Consider the following 12,748-nt stretch of genomic DNA (forward strand, 5'->3'; position numbering starts at 1 on the left):
AGGTATGCCATAGTTTGTTGCCTGCTCTTTCTCTTTATTAAACAGAGCCTACTGTTACCATTAGATGGACATTAATTGATTCAAGTCCCTGAACAACTGGAAACTGTGTTGTTTGGTCACTTTGGTGTAATGAATTGCTCTAATAAGGTAATGTGTTCCCTGATTAAATAACTAGACATTACAATCCAGTAATAGTACTACAACAATATTGTTTACAATATAAGGGGGAAAAATTATAAAAAGAAAACACAAGTAATTACAATGATGAAAAATTAAGTCTCTAATCTTTCAGATTCTCATCTTCTTTGGCAATTGGGTTCCTCCAGAGTCTGTGTAAAACATTTTCTGAAAAAGAGTGTATGTACTAGTCAAACCTTATTACTTCAATGGAGGGGCATAATAGGATGCATGTGGCTATCACTGTGGCTCCTGCTGTAGTTATATTATTTGCTTCCAAGCTGCAATCATTAGTTTTAATGACATCAGCATTTTGTAATCGCAGTAATAGCTAAACCTTCACAGCAAGCACTCAAGCACTTACTCAAGTATTTTTCTAATGGCAACACACACACAACACAGGGACCGGGACAATGCATTTATCAGTCCAACTGCAGCATTAAAAAAAAGTCTGAAATGTCTTATCCTACCTGATGTCCTCTATGGACGGACAGTGTTTGTGGGATGAGGCCACACCAACCAGATCTGAACTCCCAATCGAAGTCAAACCGAGAGATAAGTAGTAACACTGGTTTACAGTGTGTTTTCTTAATAAGCCTCTTATGCTCACTAAGGCTACTGTATGTCTTACTGTAGTGTTTTCAGTGCCTTCATGCTCATCCGACCTTGACACTAAGAACCAAGGATCCATGTGGCCCAAAATGATTCTCTGACAAACTATATAAAATCAAAAACTATTCCCTGTATATTCCCTGTCAGTGACATCTTTTCAAGTTTAATCTTAAATTAATTCTGTAATTATTCATTGTGAAGACCACAATACACAAGACTTACTTGAGTTCTGTAAGTTGGGGCAGTAACGGAAAGACTTGAGCTAGTTTAGCAGCACATGCCTGACCAAGCCGGGTTTTGGACAGCCTGTGAAAACAAAATGATGAAGAATGGTCAGCTACTGATTTTGCAAGAAATATCACACATTAATAAAATAAAATAAATGATTTACTGTAGTTTCTGAAGAACTCTGCAGTGGGATAGTGCTGCCAGTAGCTTCTCTCCAGCCTGGTCAGTCACATTGTTGCTAAAAAGCACATTGCTAAAAAATTTTAATCAAGGAAAATTAATAACGATGCAAGGGTTCAGATGATGTTACTGCAGTAACAAATCTAGACGATAGCACTACCGTGCAGAAGAATGGGGCCAGTATGTCTTTCTAATCTCACCAAGGCTGCATTCACTGAATCAAAAATTCAGTAAAAACTGTGATATTGTAAAATATTATTACAATTTAAAATAACTGTCCTCCTTTGTAATGTATTTATGTCCGGTAATATATGAATGTGTAATTTATTTCTGATGACAGCTTCCACATTTCAACCAAAAATAAAAAATCTTACTGACCACAAACTATTTTGTATATATTAAATAAACATTGACAACTTGGCAAAATATATTTCCATCATGTCTCCACTAGAGGGCGCTCTATCATAAGCCTTATAAATTGCGCTCAAGCAATATTCAGGTAAGGATTCATTTTTTGAAGGGTTAGTTTACCCAAATATAAAAATTATGTCATTAATGACTCACCCTCGTTCCAATCCCATAAGGCCTCCTTTCATCTTTGGAACACAGTTTAAGATATTTTAGATTTAGTCCGAGAGCATTCTGTCCATCCATTGAAAATGTGTGTATTGTATACTGTCCATGTCCAGAAAGGTAATAAAAACATCATCAAAGTAGTCCATGTGACATCAGAGGGTATGTTCAAATTTGCTGAAACATTGAAAATACATTTTGGTCCAAAAATATAAAAAAATTACAACTTTATTCAGCATTGTCTTCTCTTCCGGGTCTGTTGTGAGCGCAACTGCTGTGACTGTTGACGTACGACGTTGCTGACGTGTTTTCTTTATTATTGGGTGTGCCAGAAAACACGTCAGCAGCATCATACGTCAACAGTGCCGTAAACGTGCTCACAACAGACCCGGAAGAGAAGAAGATGAACGGAGGTCTTACGGGTTTGGAGCGACATGAGGGTGAGTCATTAATGACATAATTGTAATATTTGGGTGAACTAACCCTTTAAATCTAAATCTGTCATGCCCACTGAATATGTGTAAGTGAATGTGTGAGTTGGGATGAAATGAGAGTAACATTGCCACATGGGAAACCATTCGGTATACAACCACAACCTAACTACAACTAAATAGAGAGACAAATTTTTGTTAATTCAAGTGACTTCAAAAGAACAGACGAGATGTAAATACTATTAACATCACTTTGTCTCTTTCACTACATTTGCTGTTTTATAAACCTATCAATACAAGTATTGTGATGTCCTGACAAGGTGGTGATAAATGTTTCATATTTTCATAACAGCCATGAAGTCATCAACTGAAAATATTTCATATTGTAGGTTCTTCAAAGTAGGCACCTTTTGCTTTGATTACTGCTTTGCACACTCTTGGCATTCTCTTGATGAGCTTCAAGAGGTAGTCACCTGAAATGGTCTTCCAACAGTCTTGAAGGAGTTCCCCGAGAGATGCTTAGCACTTGTTGGCTCTTTTGCCTTCTGTCTGCGGTCCAGCACACCCCTAAACCATCTCGATTGGGTTCAGGTCCGGTGACTGTGGAGGCCAGGTCATCTGGCGCAGCACCCCATCAATCTCCTTCTTGGTCAAATAGCCCTTGACGCATTCAGTGTGACTCTACAATTTTCATAGTCATGAAAATAAAGAAAACTCTTTGAATGTTCTGACTGATCATGAGGTGGAGAGCAGCGAGAAACTCCTGCATTTTAAGGTGCATGAAGGTAAAACCATGCCAAAATCCTGGAGTTCTGGAGACACATCCGTGTCCCTGAAGACTATAGTGCTTTCCTCCAGTCCTCTGAGAGCCAACAGGCTCATCTCAACAATTTTAGCTCTGTATCTCTGCAGTGAATATGTACTAGACACCACACCTCGATTTAAGCGTTTGAGGAATGCCAAGAGGATCTGCATGTAGATTTGGGTTAAGGAAGTTGGTAGCTGTAGATCAGTTCCATCACTGGAGAACAGATGATCTATACATACACAGCAAATATGACAGATTCCGGGTACGTGAGACATTGACAAGAAGTGTCGGTTGTCCATCAGCAAGTTTACAGCCTTCTTTTTGAGTTCTTCTCCTTTTTTATGGAAGTACTGTTAAACGTATTCCTTCACACCCAATCGGTCAAATCCAAGAACAAACAAGAAAGGGAATGTTGTCACAGTACTGACATACAGTGGAAAGAAACCGTATACATAATTTCTGGTCTGAGTTCCTGAAGTAATCTACAATGGCTGAGACACGGTCCCTGTTGTTGGTCAATGACCGTATCTGATCCAGTGTTTTAGGTTCCACTTAGGTTATGTTCCAAGGCAAAGATCAGGTCCAGAACACCACTGTTTTGTTTGTAGAGCAAGTCCACCAATGCACTGGGCTCCTGGGCCACCAGTGGCAGGATGTCCCCTGACCAGTCCACCATGTCCATTCTCATCCATTAGCTGGGGGGAAATCAGAATCAATAAACAAAGAGTCCTTAATTTTGTTTTGTTGAACTTTTTACATCACACAAAGCCTATTCACCATAATAAATGAAATGGTGCTGAACATGTAACAAAGCAATCAACACAGACACAGACACACACACACAGACACACACATATATATATATATATATATATATATATATATATATATATATATATATATATATATATATATATATATAGTGAGCCTGCTTTCACCAATTACAACATCCCTGTTGATCCAGGAACATCATTCCAATCAACCAATCAGAATTGAGAGATAACTTTTGAGGGAATGTCAGTTTTAGGTTAACAGTCAGGATTAGGTACTTCTGCACTCTTGTTAACCATCTTTCATTTCCCTATTTATATATATATATATATATATATATATATATATATATATATATATATAGTTTTCATGAGTTAAAAAAATGTAACCAATGTAAAATCCAAAAGAAAGACTGTAACAGCCCACTTCATTCAGAAGACAAACCAGTTTAACCAGAAACGTGCAACACATAATTAGGCTTGACAGGACCAGGAACTGTTTAATGGTAATACAATCTCTACTTTGAATTATGTAGTTCATGAGATCCTATTATTGGAGACCATAAAACTAGATCATTGTGATTTACACTTTCATATTTACAAAATGTTGAACACTGAACAGCTAAAACATCGAAGTTCTTTACATAAGAGCCATAATGGCAGAAAGGCAGTCACAATATAGTCATTCATATTTTTGGTTTATGTGATGTGTGCATGTGTCTATAAGTGTGTTTGTGTGAGAAAGACCAAATTAAAAAGAACAAGATTGCCAATTCAGCGTCTTTTTTGAGGGAATTCCACGAGCAGGTGGTCCAGCTGGACTATCGCATACACCTGCACATGCACAATTAAAGAAATAAAACAACAATGTAACCATTCCAAGAGTAAAATGATACTCTTTTTGATACTCTGCTATATTTGATGTCTGTCTTACATGTTATTTACTCAGAGAAAATGACAATTGACTTTGAACTAGATATAAATCAAAATCTACTTTGTAAAAAGGTTGATTGAAGCATCATGATCACTTCTAGTGTATCTTAGTAATATGAAATGTGAAACTCACACTCAGGAGCAGGAGCAGCTGAGGTAAAGTCTGATGTGTCTGCAGCCACTTTGCCCTTTCCACAGTCTAACAAACAAACAGATCTTTTTTTCTGAGAAAAGTAGAGCCAATTAAAGTATGTTAAGTATTAAGTATGTTATGTCAAACAGAGCTCTCTAAACAGAATGGGGATACACTCACATAGTTTTGGATTGATGACCAGGTCAATAAGTAACTCAACTTCAAAATCCACTGACTGGTTCAGTTTGAGTTAGTATAAGAAAGAACATAGAAATGTTAATTTGATGCAAATTGACATTGGTTTTACTATTGTGGAAAAAAGTGGCACACTTTGTCTCGTTAGAGGAACAAATTCCATGTTAAAATCTTTTTTTTTTTAGACTAGAGTCTTTATAACATGTGCATTTAATTAAAAATAAGTGTGTGATTTCTTTACAGGCTGACCGGAAGATACCTAAAGTTCATACTACATAAACAAAAGATAAAACATATGTTGAGCATCAGGTTAAACCATAGCTGTGCTATTGCAGAAACCTGATCCTGATATGTGGTAATAAATAGAAACACTCACAGCCAGCTGACATATTCATCGTTGATGGTCCCTTTGAATAGAGCAGACACATTTGAAATAGCAATCCCTATTCCTTCATGCTCATTCAGCTCAAACGCACTCGTTCCAATGGAAAGGTTAAGGATCTCTAAGCTGTGGTTGATGTGGGAAGAAGAGTGTCATAAGATACAAGATGTAACACAGATGTGGACCCCATAACATGTAAACAAATTCAGGAGTCTCCTACTTGTGGAATCCATATTTCCTCATCCCAAAGCCTATTGATCGCTGTCCCTCTGCTCTGGGATTTCTGGCATGCTGAAAAATGGCCAGTTTCCTCATTCACTGAGGAATCAAGGAAGGTAAATATTTATTTTCTATTCCAGGGTTTCCCAAGTTCAGGGAACTGCAGGTTGATGAGAAGGAAATTATTTGATTATTGTTTTTCATTAATTTACATTTCCGCTTGTGTGCAGTTATTTTTATGCATTTGAATATTTTTGCTACTTTCTTACTAATGACTTGATGTCATTTGCAACCTTTTTATATTTTACAGTATGTATAACATAACTATGCTATGCTTTATGAGATCATAAAACGTCCTAAATTTAACCATTTTTACAAGACATTACACTACAATCTATTCTGCATGTGAGAAGAGGGTACTGAAACAAAGTCAGGAGTTTTGTCTGGTCTCCTAGGTTCCTGAAAATGTTTAAAATTAATTCCAACACAAAATCCCCATCAAGTTTTGTGAGGCCTAGGACAAACTTTTTTTTTCTCAATTCCTTAATGTCATTTTGAGTTTAAAGTAGACTAATGGATTTCTGCTCTAGCTTAAACGTAGCATGTTCTTGAGAAAAATAGCAATGTACGATTTGTAAAGTCCATAAACTGTTGTGAAACCTGAAAGATCCTGTTTCCATTCATTTTAATACCACAGAAATAAAAAGTGACCAGGACAATTTTTTTTAAAACACCATCTTTTGTTTTCCAGTGATTTTAGAAAGATTTGGCTGCAATTGCATTATGTAGGTTTGTGACATCACAAAAAAAAACTCACTGGCATGATTTCTTTCTTTTTTTTAAACAAATTAATAAGAAAAATAAATAAATTAAATAAAAATGGGTGAGAAAACAAAAGCTACCCTAAGAGAATAAAACTCATTTATATTAGAAATTGGAACAAAAGAAAGTGTTTATTTTGTTTTACACTTGCATTTCCAGGTACAAAGAGGCTTATCTTAATAATGTTAATAATAAAGCGATTAAATCCATAATATGCTACAGCAATGCTACATTGTTGATAAATATCAGTCAAAAAGCATATTTAAGTCTCTCAGAACTATTACTCTGTTCATGTCAATTGCAAGTACGAAAGCCATTGTTCCTTCATGTAAAGACGCAGCAAAATTCAAAGTGAGGTTCACTCGCCTTTTCAACGACAAACTCTTCGGTGCTCCCTGAATTGCAAATTCTGCTTACAACACTTGAACTCGTACCAAACCACTTTCATAAACATTTCTCATTTCACAGGTGGAACACAATTAGAAAAGAACATGGAAGCATGTTTTACTTGCATAAACACCATTAGTTTCAAAGTGCCACAAATGCATTCTCCCAAGCACCCTCCATCTATTCATGCACTTAGAACAAAATCAATATATGGCCTTTCTTGTCCACCATTCTAGAACCTTAATAAGATAATCCCATGAGTTTAATCCTTGGATCACTCCTAGTAGAGCACTTCAAGAAAATGAAGCCCTGTTGACAGGAGCCTATATATAAGAGGATCAAGCCAGGAGACTGATAGCACTGATTTCAGCCGTTGTGGTTATATAAAGTGCGGTTTAAAAAAAAATGTCCAGCAAAATGTACAACTCCATGTCCAAGAGCTTGCCTATACAGAATCTGCAAGCATTGGTCACAGTCAAAGGACTGGAAAGTGCTACCATTTCCAGGACTCTGTTGATAATGTCCAGTCTAAACGGTCAAGGGCTCTGGAGTCCAATTTTGTCCAACTTTTTGGCATCAGTTTGCAATATCCTGTGGAGCCTCAGGTATCAGAGAAGCAAAAAAAGCTTTGAAAAACACCCAGGCTGTCCATAGGATGGGTTGTCTAACTGGGGGAACAGGTACTGCCGTCATAGCGGGCTCAACGACACCAGCACCCTCCACTTCATCAGGGGGCAGCACCTTCAAAACAAAAGGAGAACAAATAAGCACATATATGCATACACACTCCACTTATTCAAGTAAAACTAATTATTTTCTCATTTGCTTTTTTAAAAGTAAACTATGTCTCACAGGTCCTGGGTGTCTATCCTCATTTTGGTTTTGTTGGTTCTGAATGACTTCTGGTGCTGGCTGATTGTGAGGCCTGGCTTGGGGTCTCCCTCTAAAAGGAAACCAGCCTGCTGTGTGTCTGAAAGAGAGAAAAAGAACCATTAGAATAGCTACAAAAAGACATTCAGGCCCCCATGAACTCCATTGCCATTAAAATGACAACATACAACAAAACAGACTCTGCTCATTTATACATTACTAACTAACGAGAGGTGGCTCAGACTGTTTTTATGGTGGGTTGGTTTAGGTTTGTAACATGGAGGACATCACAGTGAACACCCTTAGATCAAGCTAATGATTGCTGGAGTGCCACATACTGGTCTGCAGAGCAGTCAAACTGCCACGTTTGCAGAGATAAAATAGGAGAAGTTAATTTTTACCAGTCTGAAGACCTCAGTCTGGAGATGAAAACCAGAGATCAGAGAGAACACTGTGGTTTCTGAATTAATTACTTCTAAGAGGTGCTCATTTTTGTAAATCACAAACCTACAGCACGACCAGTGTAGTCCAAATCCCCCCAAAATAACTCAAAATCCATAACCACAAGTTTGTTTGCAAAAAACATCTGGAGTTTAGTTGAAACTTACAGATACATAATAACAAGGCTGCTCATGACCAGGATGAAGCGGCTCACGCTGGAATAGAAGTACACAATGCTCAGGAAGACACCCAGTCGGGACGCGGTGTACACCCAGTCTAGCCAATCGCGGTTCATGTCTTCCTCGTCTTCCATCACAGGACCACCCTGTGCATTCATTCGCAGATTCTGATTGGCTCCCTCTGGGTTGATGAAAGCAGGAGCTGGGGCATTCTGATTAACTGGCAGGTCGTTGATGGGGGCTTGGTTGGGTAAAGCTGCAGGTACAGCAGCTTGATGAGGACCAACAGGGAGTGATGAAGCAGGGGCAGCCATTGGAGTGGAGCCGGCGGCTGCCATGGCAGCGTGACTGAAAGACACATCGCAGCATTAAACAGTGTAATACTCTAGTAGACCTGTACGATTAATCATAAAACAAATTATGATATTGGTTTTCAATTTAAATAACTGGAAGTGTAACTGGAATCTATAAATATTAGTACTGTAATTTTATAAGTTAATTTATTATATGATATTTCTTACATACTCTTATTTTACAGGGAAGTAGAAGTTTGCAATGATTAAATATTAAGATAATACGATAAGAGATACCAGTTGAGCTGAGCGGTTTTGTACAGCTAAAAATAACTGGAAGCTATAAATATTTAAATATGTACAATCAAGTTATTTTATTATAAGATTTGCCTTAAATAATAATATTACAAATAATTAGAAAAAAAATAATTTAATAACAATAATAATAAAATAAAAATCTAACTAGCTTTCTACTCTATTCTTATTAAATATATTTTCTTTATTTATTATTAAAAAAAGAAAAAAGAAAAAAAAAGACCTCTAACATTAACTTGCTCAATACTTTTTGTATTCTATCGGTTTTCATTTATTATATTATTTAAAAGCTATTGCTATGTGTACTGCATTAAGCAAACTGAGACTTAATATAGCAATTGTACATAGCAATTTGAAAATCACAATTTTAATCAGAAAAATAGCAAATCAACCACCCCCCAACTGTACAGCCCTATTCTGTAGTACTTCTACATAGGTTGTACTTACTATTGCATGTAGTACTGGCGGGCATACATCTGCTGCCACCACAGGAGCTGTTGTGGACTGTAAAGGGAGTATGTGGGAAAGGCTGGGTGGGCCATCGCTGCAGTTACAGGCCTGCAAACGAAGGCGAACGTTAATGAACTAGTACAAAACTCTACACACAATTTACACATTAACATTCATACACTTTCAATACTCACTGCACTGAATTTTAATTTGAACGGAAAAGACAGGAACTCACATAGATGTATTAATGCTAGTTCCAGGCCAGGCGGCATGACCTCGTTGTCTAAGTCCGTCAGTGGAGGGTACAGAGGCCACAGATGGTCCTGAAGTCTCTGAACTTTGGATAGCAGTTAGTGGGGAGGGTTGGGAACTCTGCTGCTGCTGTGTTGACGTCACCTACACCCAAGATTTGAGAAAGAAGCATATTTGATTTTTGAGTAAGAAGACCAGAGCAGGTGCAAAACTGCTGCAGTGTTTGGTTTATGCAAACACGGATGCAGAAAGGAACAGGAAGTAAGCCGCTGTGTGGTGATATCTCCACCCAACTGAAACGAACACAGACTCCCCTCGAGACTGTAGGCCTACATATCTCAATTTCACTGAACACGCTGTAAGCTGATCAAACATCCTGCCTTGAAGCTAAATTCAGGACATGAAAACTAATCAGCGGAATGTCTGTTTACACATGTACCACTAAAGTCTTGCCACTTGGTAAAAGCCTAAAATAAATAGTAGATGGGGAATAACACACCTTCGGTCTGGCTCCAAGTTGGGTAGCAGGCTGGGGTTTCACAGCACACACCAGGTGAAGAGTGGGCTTTGTCTCTGAAGGAACCTGTAACAATAAAAACAGTTTTTTTTTTCCAGTACTTTTGGCAGAAGCATGTGGTAACATGGTTTTCGATGTGACAACAAAATGCACCAAGGGAAACTATTAATGTGAAAGAGAAAGCTTTGGCAGATTGGTAAACCACGTGTTTGTCATATTGTTTCGATTTCTGTGCAAATCTGCGTCACGCTTTTATGGCATGTAGGGGAAAGGCTTTCAACATGTAACAATAAATGTCCTATTTTCAAATAAACATCTCAGATGGAAGGCAACTGAGTGTCAATTCTCTAAATAGCTTTGAAATTGAAATGACTACAGCACATGGTAAGAGGATCAGGCTAAAGATACGGAACAAGAGATGTCTGTGGATCCACCCATTTTACATTTTTTCTGTTGCTTTGACAAACAATGAAAAAAAAAAAAAAAAAAAAAAAACACCAGCATTGTTCTGCCAACACCCCTGCCTTTCAGTACAACTGAATTCATACAATGAATCTTTTTTTCTAACCCTGAATTATGTTTCAGGGACACAAAAAATATGGCCATGACTTATTGCGATTTTAAATGTAGCCAAAAGGTTGATTATTTTTGGTTGTTATTTCTGGATCATGCTACGGATTATAAAGACTATTGTCATTTCATTGAAGCAGGTAAACATAAAATACTAAAGCAAGCAAACAAGCATAAGATAATTAAAATCTTTGTTTACAGGTCTGTAGTTGAAGTAATTTGTCAACCCTGAAATAAACAGAAAGAATCCCCACAGATGGTAAAGTCCCTCACCTTTGAGAAAACATCTCTCAGAAGAAGGTTGTCCTGAAGTAGCTTTCCTGAAAAAATTAGTCTTTGGTCTTTCTCGGCCTGTAAAAAAAAAAAAATCCAAATGTCAAACGTGGTCTAGAAAGTCAATTTACACCATGGTATTTATCTTATGTTTGTGCGAAGTAAAAACATTTTTTGAGGAAATGCATTCAGTGTAACTTTATCTCTTCAAAATCAAAGTTTGCACACTGAATTTGTGTCCATATAAGACAAACAGTTACACAGTAGAGGAATAATTTGCTAAAGTATTATTTACCAAACATTATGAAAGTAGCCTAGAGACTTTATGGAGTGCAAATTAATCTTGTTTACAGAGGGCAAATGAATGACAGTTATTTCCAGTAGAGTTCAGCCATACTGGCTTTGTGTTGTCTGTTGAGGAATGCTAACGGCTCTGGAAGTGTAAAACGATTTCTATAGGATAGGAAACCAATCCAAACCTACCGGGTTGGTGGGATAAACCTTGGAGAGGTGACATTTGAGGTCTTTCACGGTCCAGTCCACGCGCACTCCCTCGATCCGCTGGTCGCCGTGAAACTGATTAGGCGTTTTAATGACCAGCGAGATCGTCGCTTTATCCGAGAGCTCAGAATTCTCCATTTTCTTTCTTAGTCAAAACAGCTGGAACTATTTTAAGAAACGCATAAAATATCTAACGTTAGGGTAATATTCGAAGACTTCACTAGGACACTAGACGACAAGTGAAAGGCAGAGAGAGAGGTTCCTGATTCAAGAAGTTTCGGGCTGGTCATAAGCCATGAAGTATTTGCGTGTGTTGTTTCCAAACACACTGTGGCCGCCTGTGATTGGCTGTAACGAGCTCGTGTTCAGACGTGGAGCCAGTCCTGAAGGCCCACGCACTGCGCATGCGCGCTAAGGAAAAGCCGTCGGAATTTTTTACGTTGTTTGTTGCAAATGTTGTGATTGCATCAGATGGCTAATGTAATATCTTATGCTTTTACGTACAATTTACCTGAAATATGAGGGTATATTTTCATGATTTGAATGTTTGCTGTAAGAAGTGGCGTAGTGGTGCGATACTCTTAATTTATGCCCCCATTTTTTAAGCGCAGGAAAGGATGAACGCCCTATGTTATAAACAGCAATATGTTAAACATGTAACGTAGTCTTGCGTGTTTCGTTCTTCCCAAAATGGGCCAGTAGCATTGGCACACCATCACTTTACTGCTACTTGACTTCATGGAGTAGTCTACGGATCGTAATGAAATTAATATTAACCAAGGTGCAGATTTTGAAATAATTCAAATAAATTAAATAGTGTTTATTTGTCTCTTCAGAAGTGTGGGAGAATAATTATCTCTATTTGAAACAAAAAAAAATGTGATTCTCAATTTATACAGAATTGTAAATCTGTACTGCTATGACTATTTCTCCACACAGTGTTGGGCAAATGGTAATTTAATAATACACAGGAATGTTGCCATCATTTCAGATATTTTTTGGTCTCATATTGAAAGGTTTTATTATTTTTATTATCATTATCATATTTCTTACTTTTAATTGGCTAAGAAATCAAATACACTGCTGAATAATAACCAATATATATTCTATAATATTTTTCCTGATTAAAATTTTATATACAAACACTAGGTATACTCATGTGTTGGACTGTCATGATTTGGCTAATGTTGGGAGACTACTGAATGATGCGCATCATAGGGGATATAGAAAGGGTGTA

At 37.4% G+C, this 12,748-nt stretch overlaps 1 protein-coding gene and 2 long non-coding RNA genes across 3 annotated transcripts; all 3 read right to left on the minus strand.

The window, feature by feature from the left end:
- Positions 1-3: 3 nt before the first annotated feature.
- Positions 4-1,270, minus strand: LOC113061253 (uncharacterized). The gene is made up of 3 exons (XR_003278326.1): positions 1,181-1,270; positions 1,012-1,095; positions 4-894 (listed from the first exon to the last, which is right to left on the minus strand). It is a non-coding gene; the product is annotated as an uncharacterized LOC113061253 (long non-coding RNA).
- A 1,730-nt stretch (positions 1,271-3,000) lies between these two features.
- LOC113061254 (uncharacterized) lies at positions 3,001-5,072 on the minus strand. The gene is made up of 3 exons (XR_003278327.1): positions 5,026-5,072; positions 4,846-4,936; positions 3,001-3,704 (listed from the first exon to the last, which is right to left on the minus strand). It is a non-coding gene; the product is annotated as an uncharacterized LOC113061254 (long non-coding RNA).
- A 1,490-nt stretch (positions 5,073-6,562) lies between these two features.
- Positions 6,563-11,845, minus strand: LOC113061483 (homocysteine-responsive endoplasmic reticulum-resident ubiquitin-like domain member 1 protein). The gene is made up of 8 exons (XM_026230628.1): positions 11,494-11,845; positions 11,011-11,088; positions 10,150-10,233; positions 9,634-9,794; positions 9,396-9,506; positions 8,329-8,688; positions 7,703-7,820; positions 6,563-7,591 (listed from the first exon to the last, which is right to left on the minus strand). The coding sequence occupies exons 1-8, from the start codon at positions 11,647-11,649 to the stop codon at positions 7,427-7,429; spliced, it is 1,233 nt and encodes a 410-aa protein (XP_026086413.1). The 5' UTR covers positions 11,650-11,845; the 3' UTR covers positions 6,563-7,426.
- Between the last annotated feature and the right edge of the window lie 903 nt (positions 11,846-12,748).

Source organism: Carassius auratus, chromosome 43 (genome assembly GCF_003368295.1).
Source record: "Carassius auratus strain Wakin chromosome 43, ASM336829v1, whole genome shotgun sequence".
In the NCBI taxonomy this organism is placed as follows: domain Eukaryota; kingdom Metazoa; phylum Chordata; class Actinopteri; order Cypriniformes; family Cyprinidae; genus Carassius; species Carassius auratus.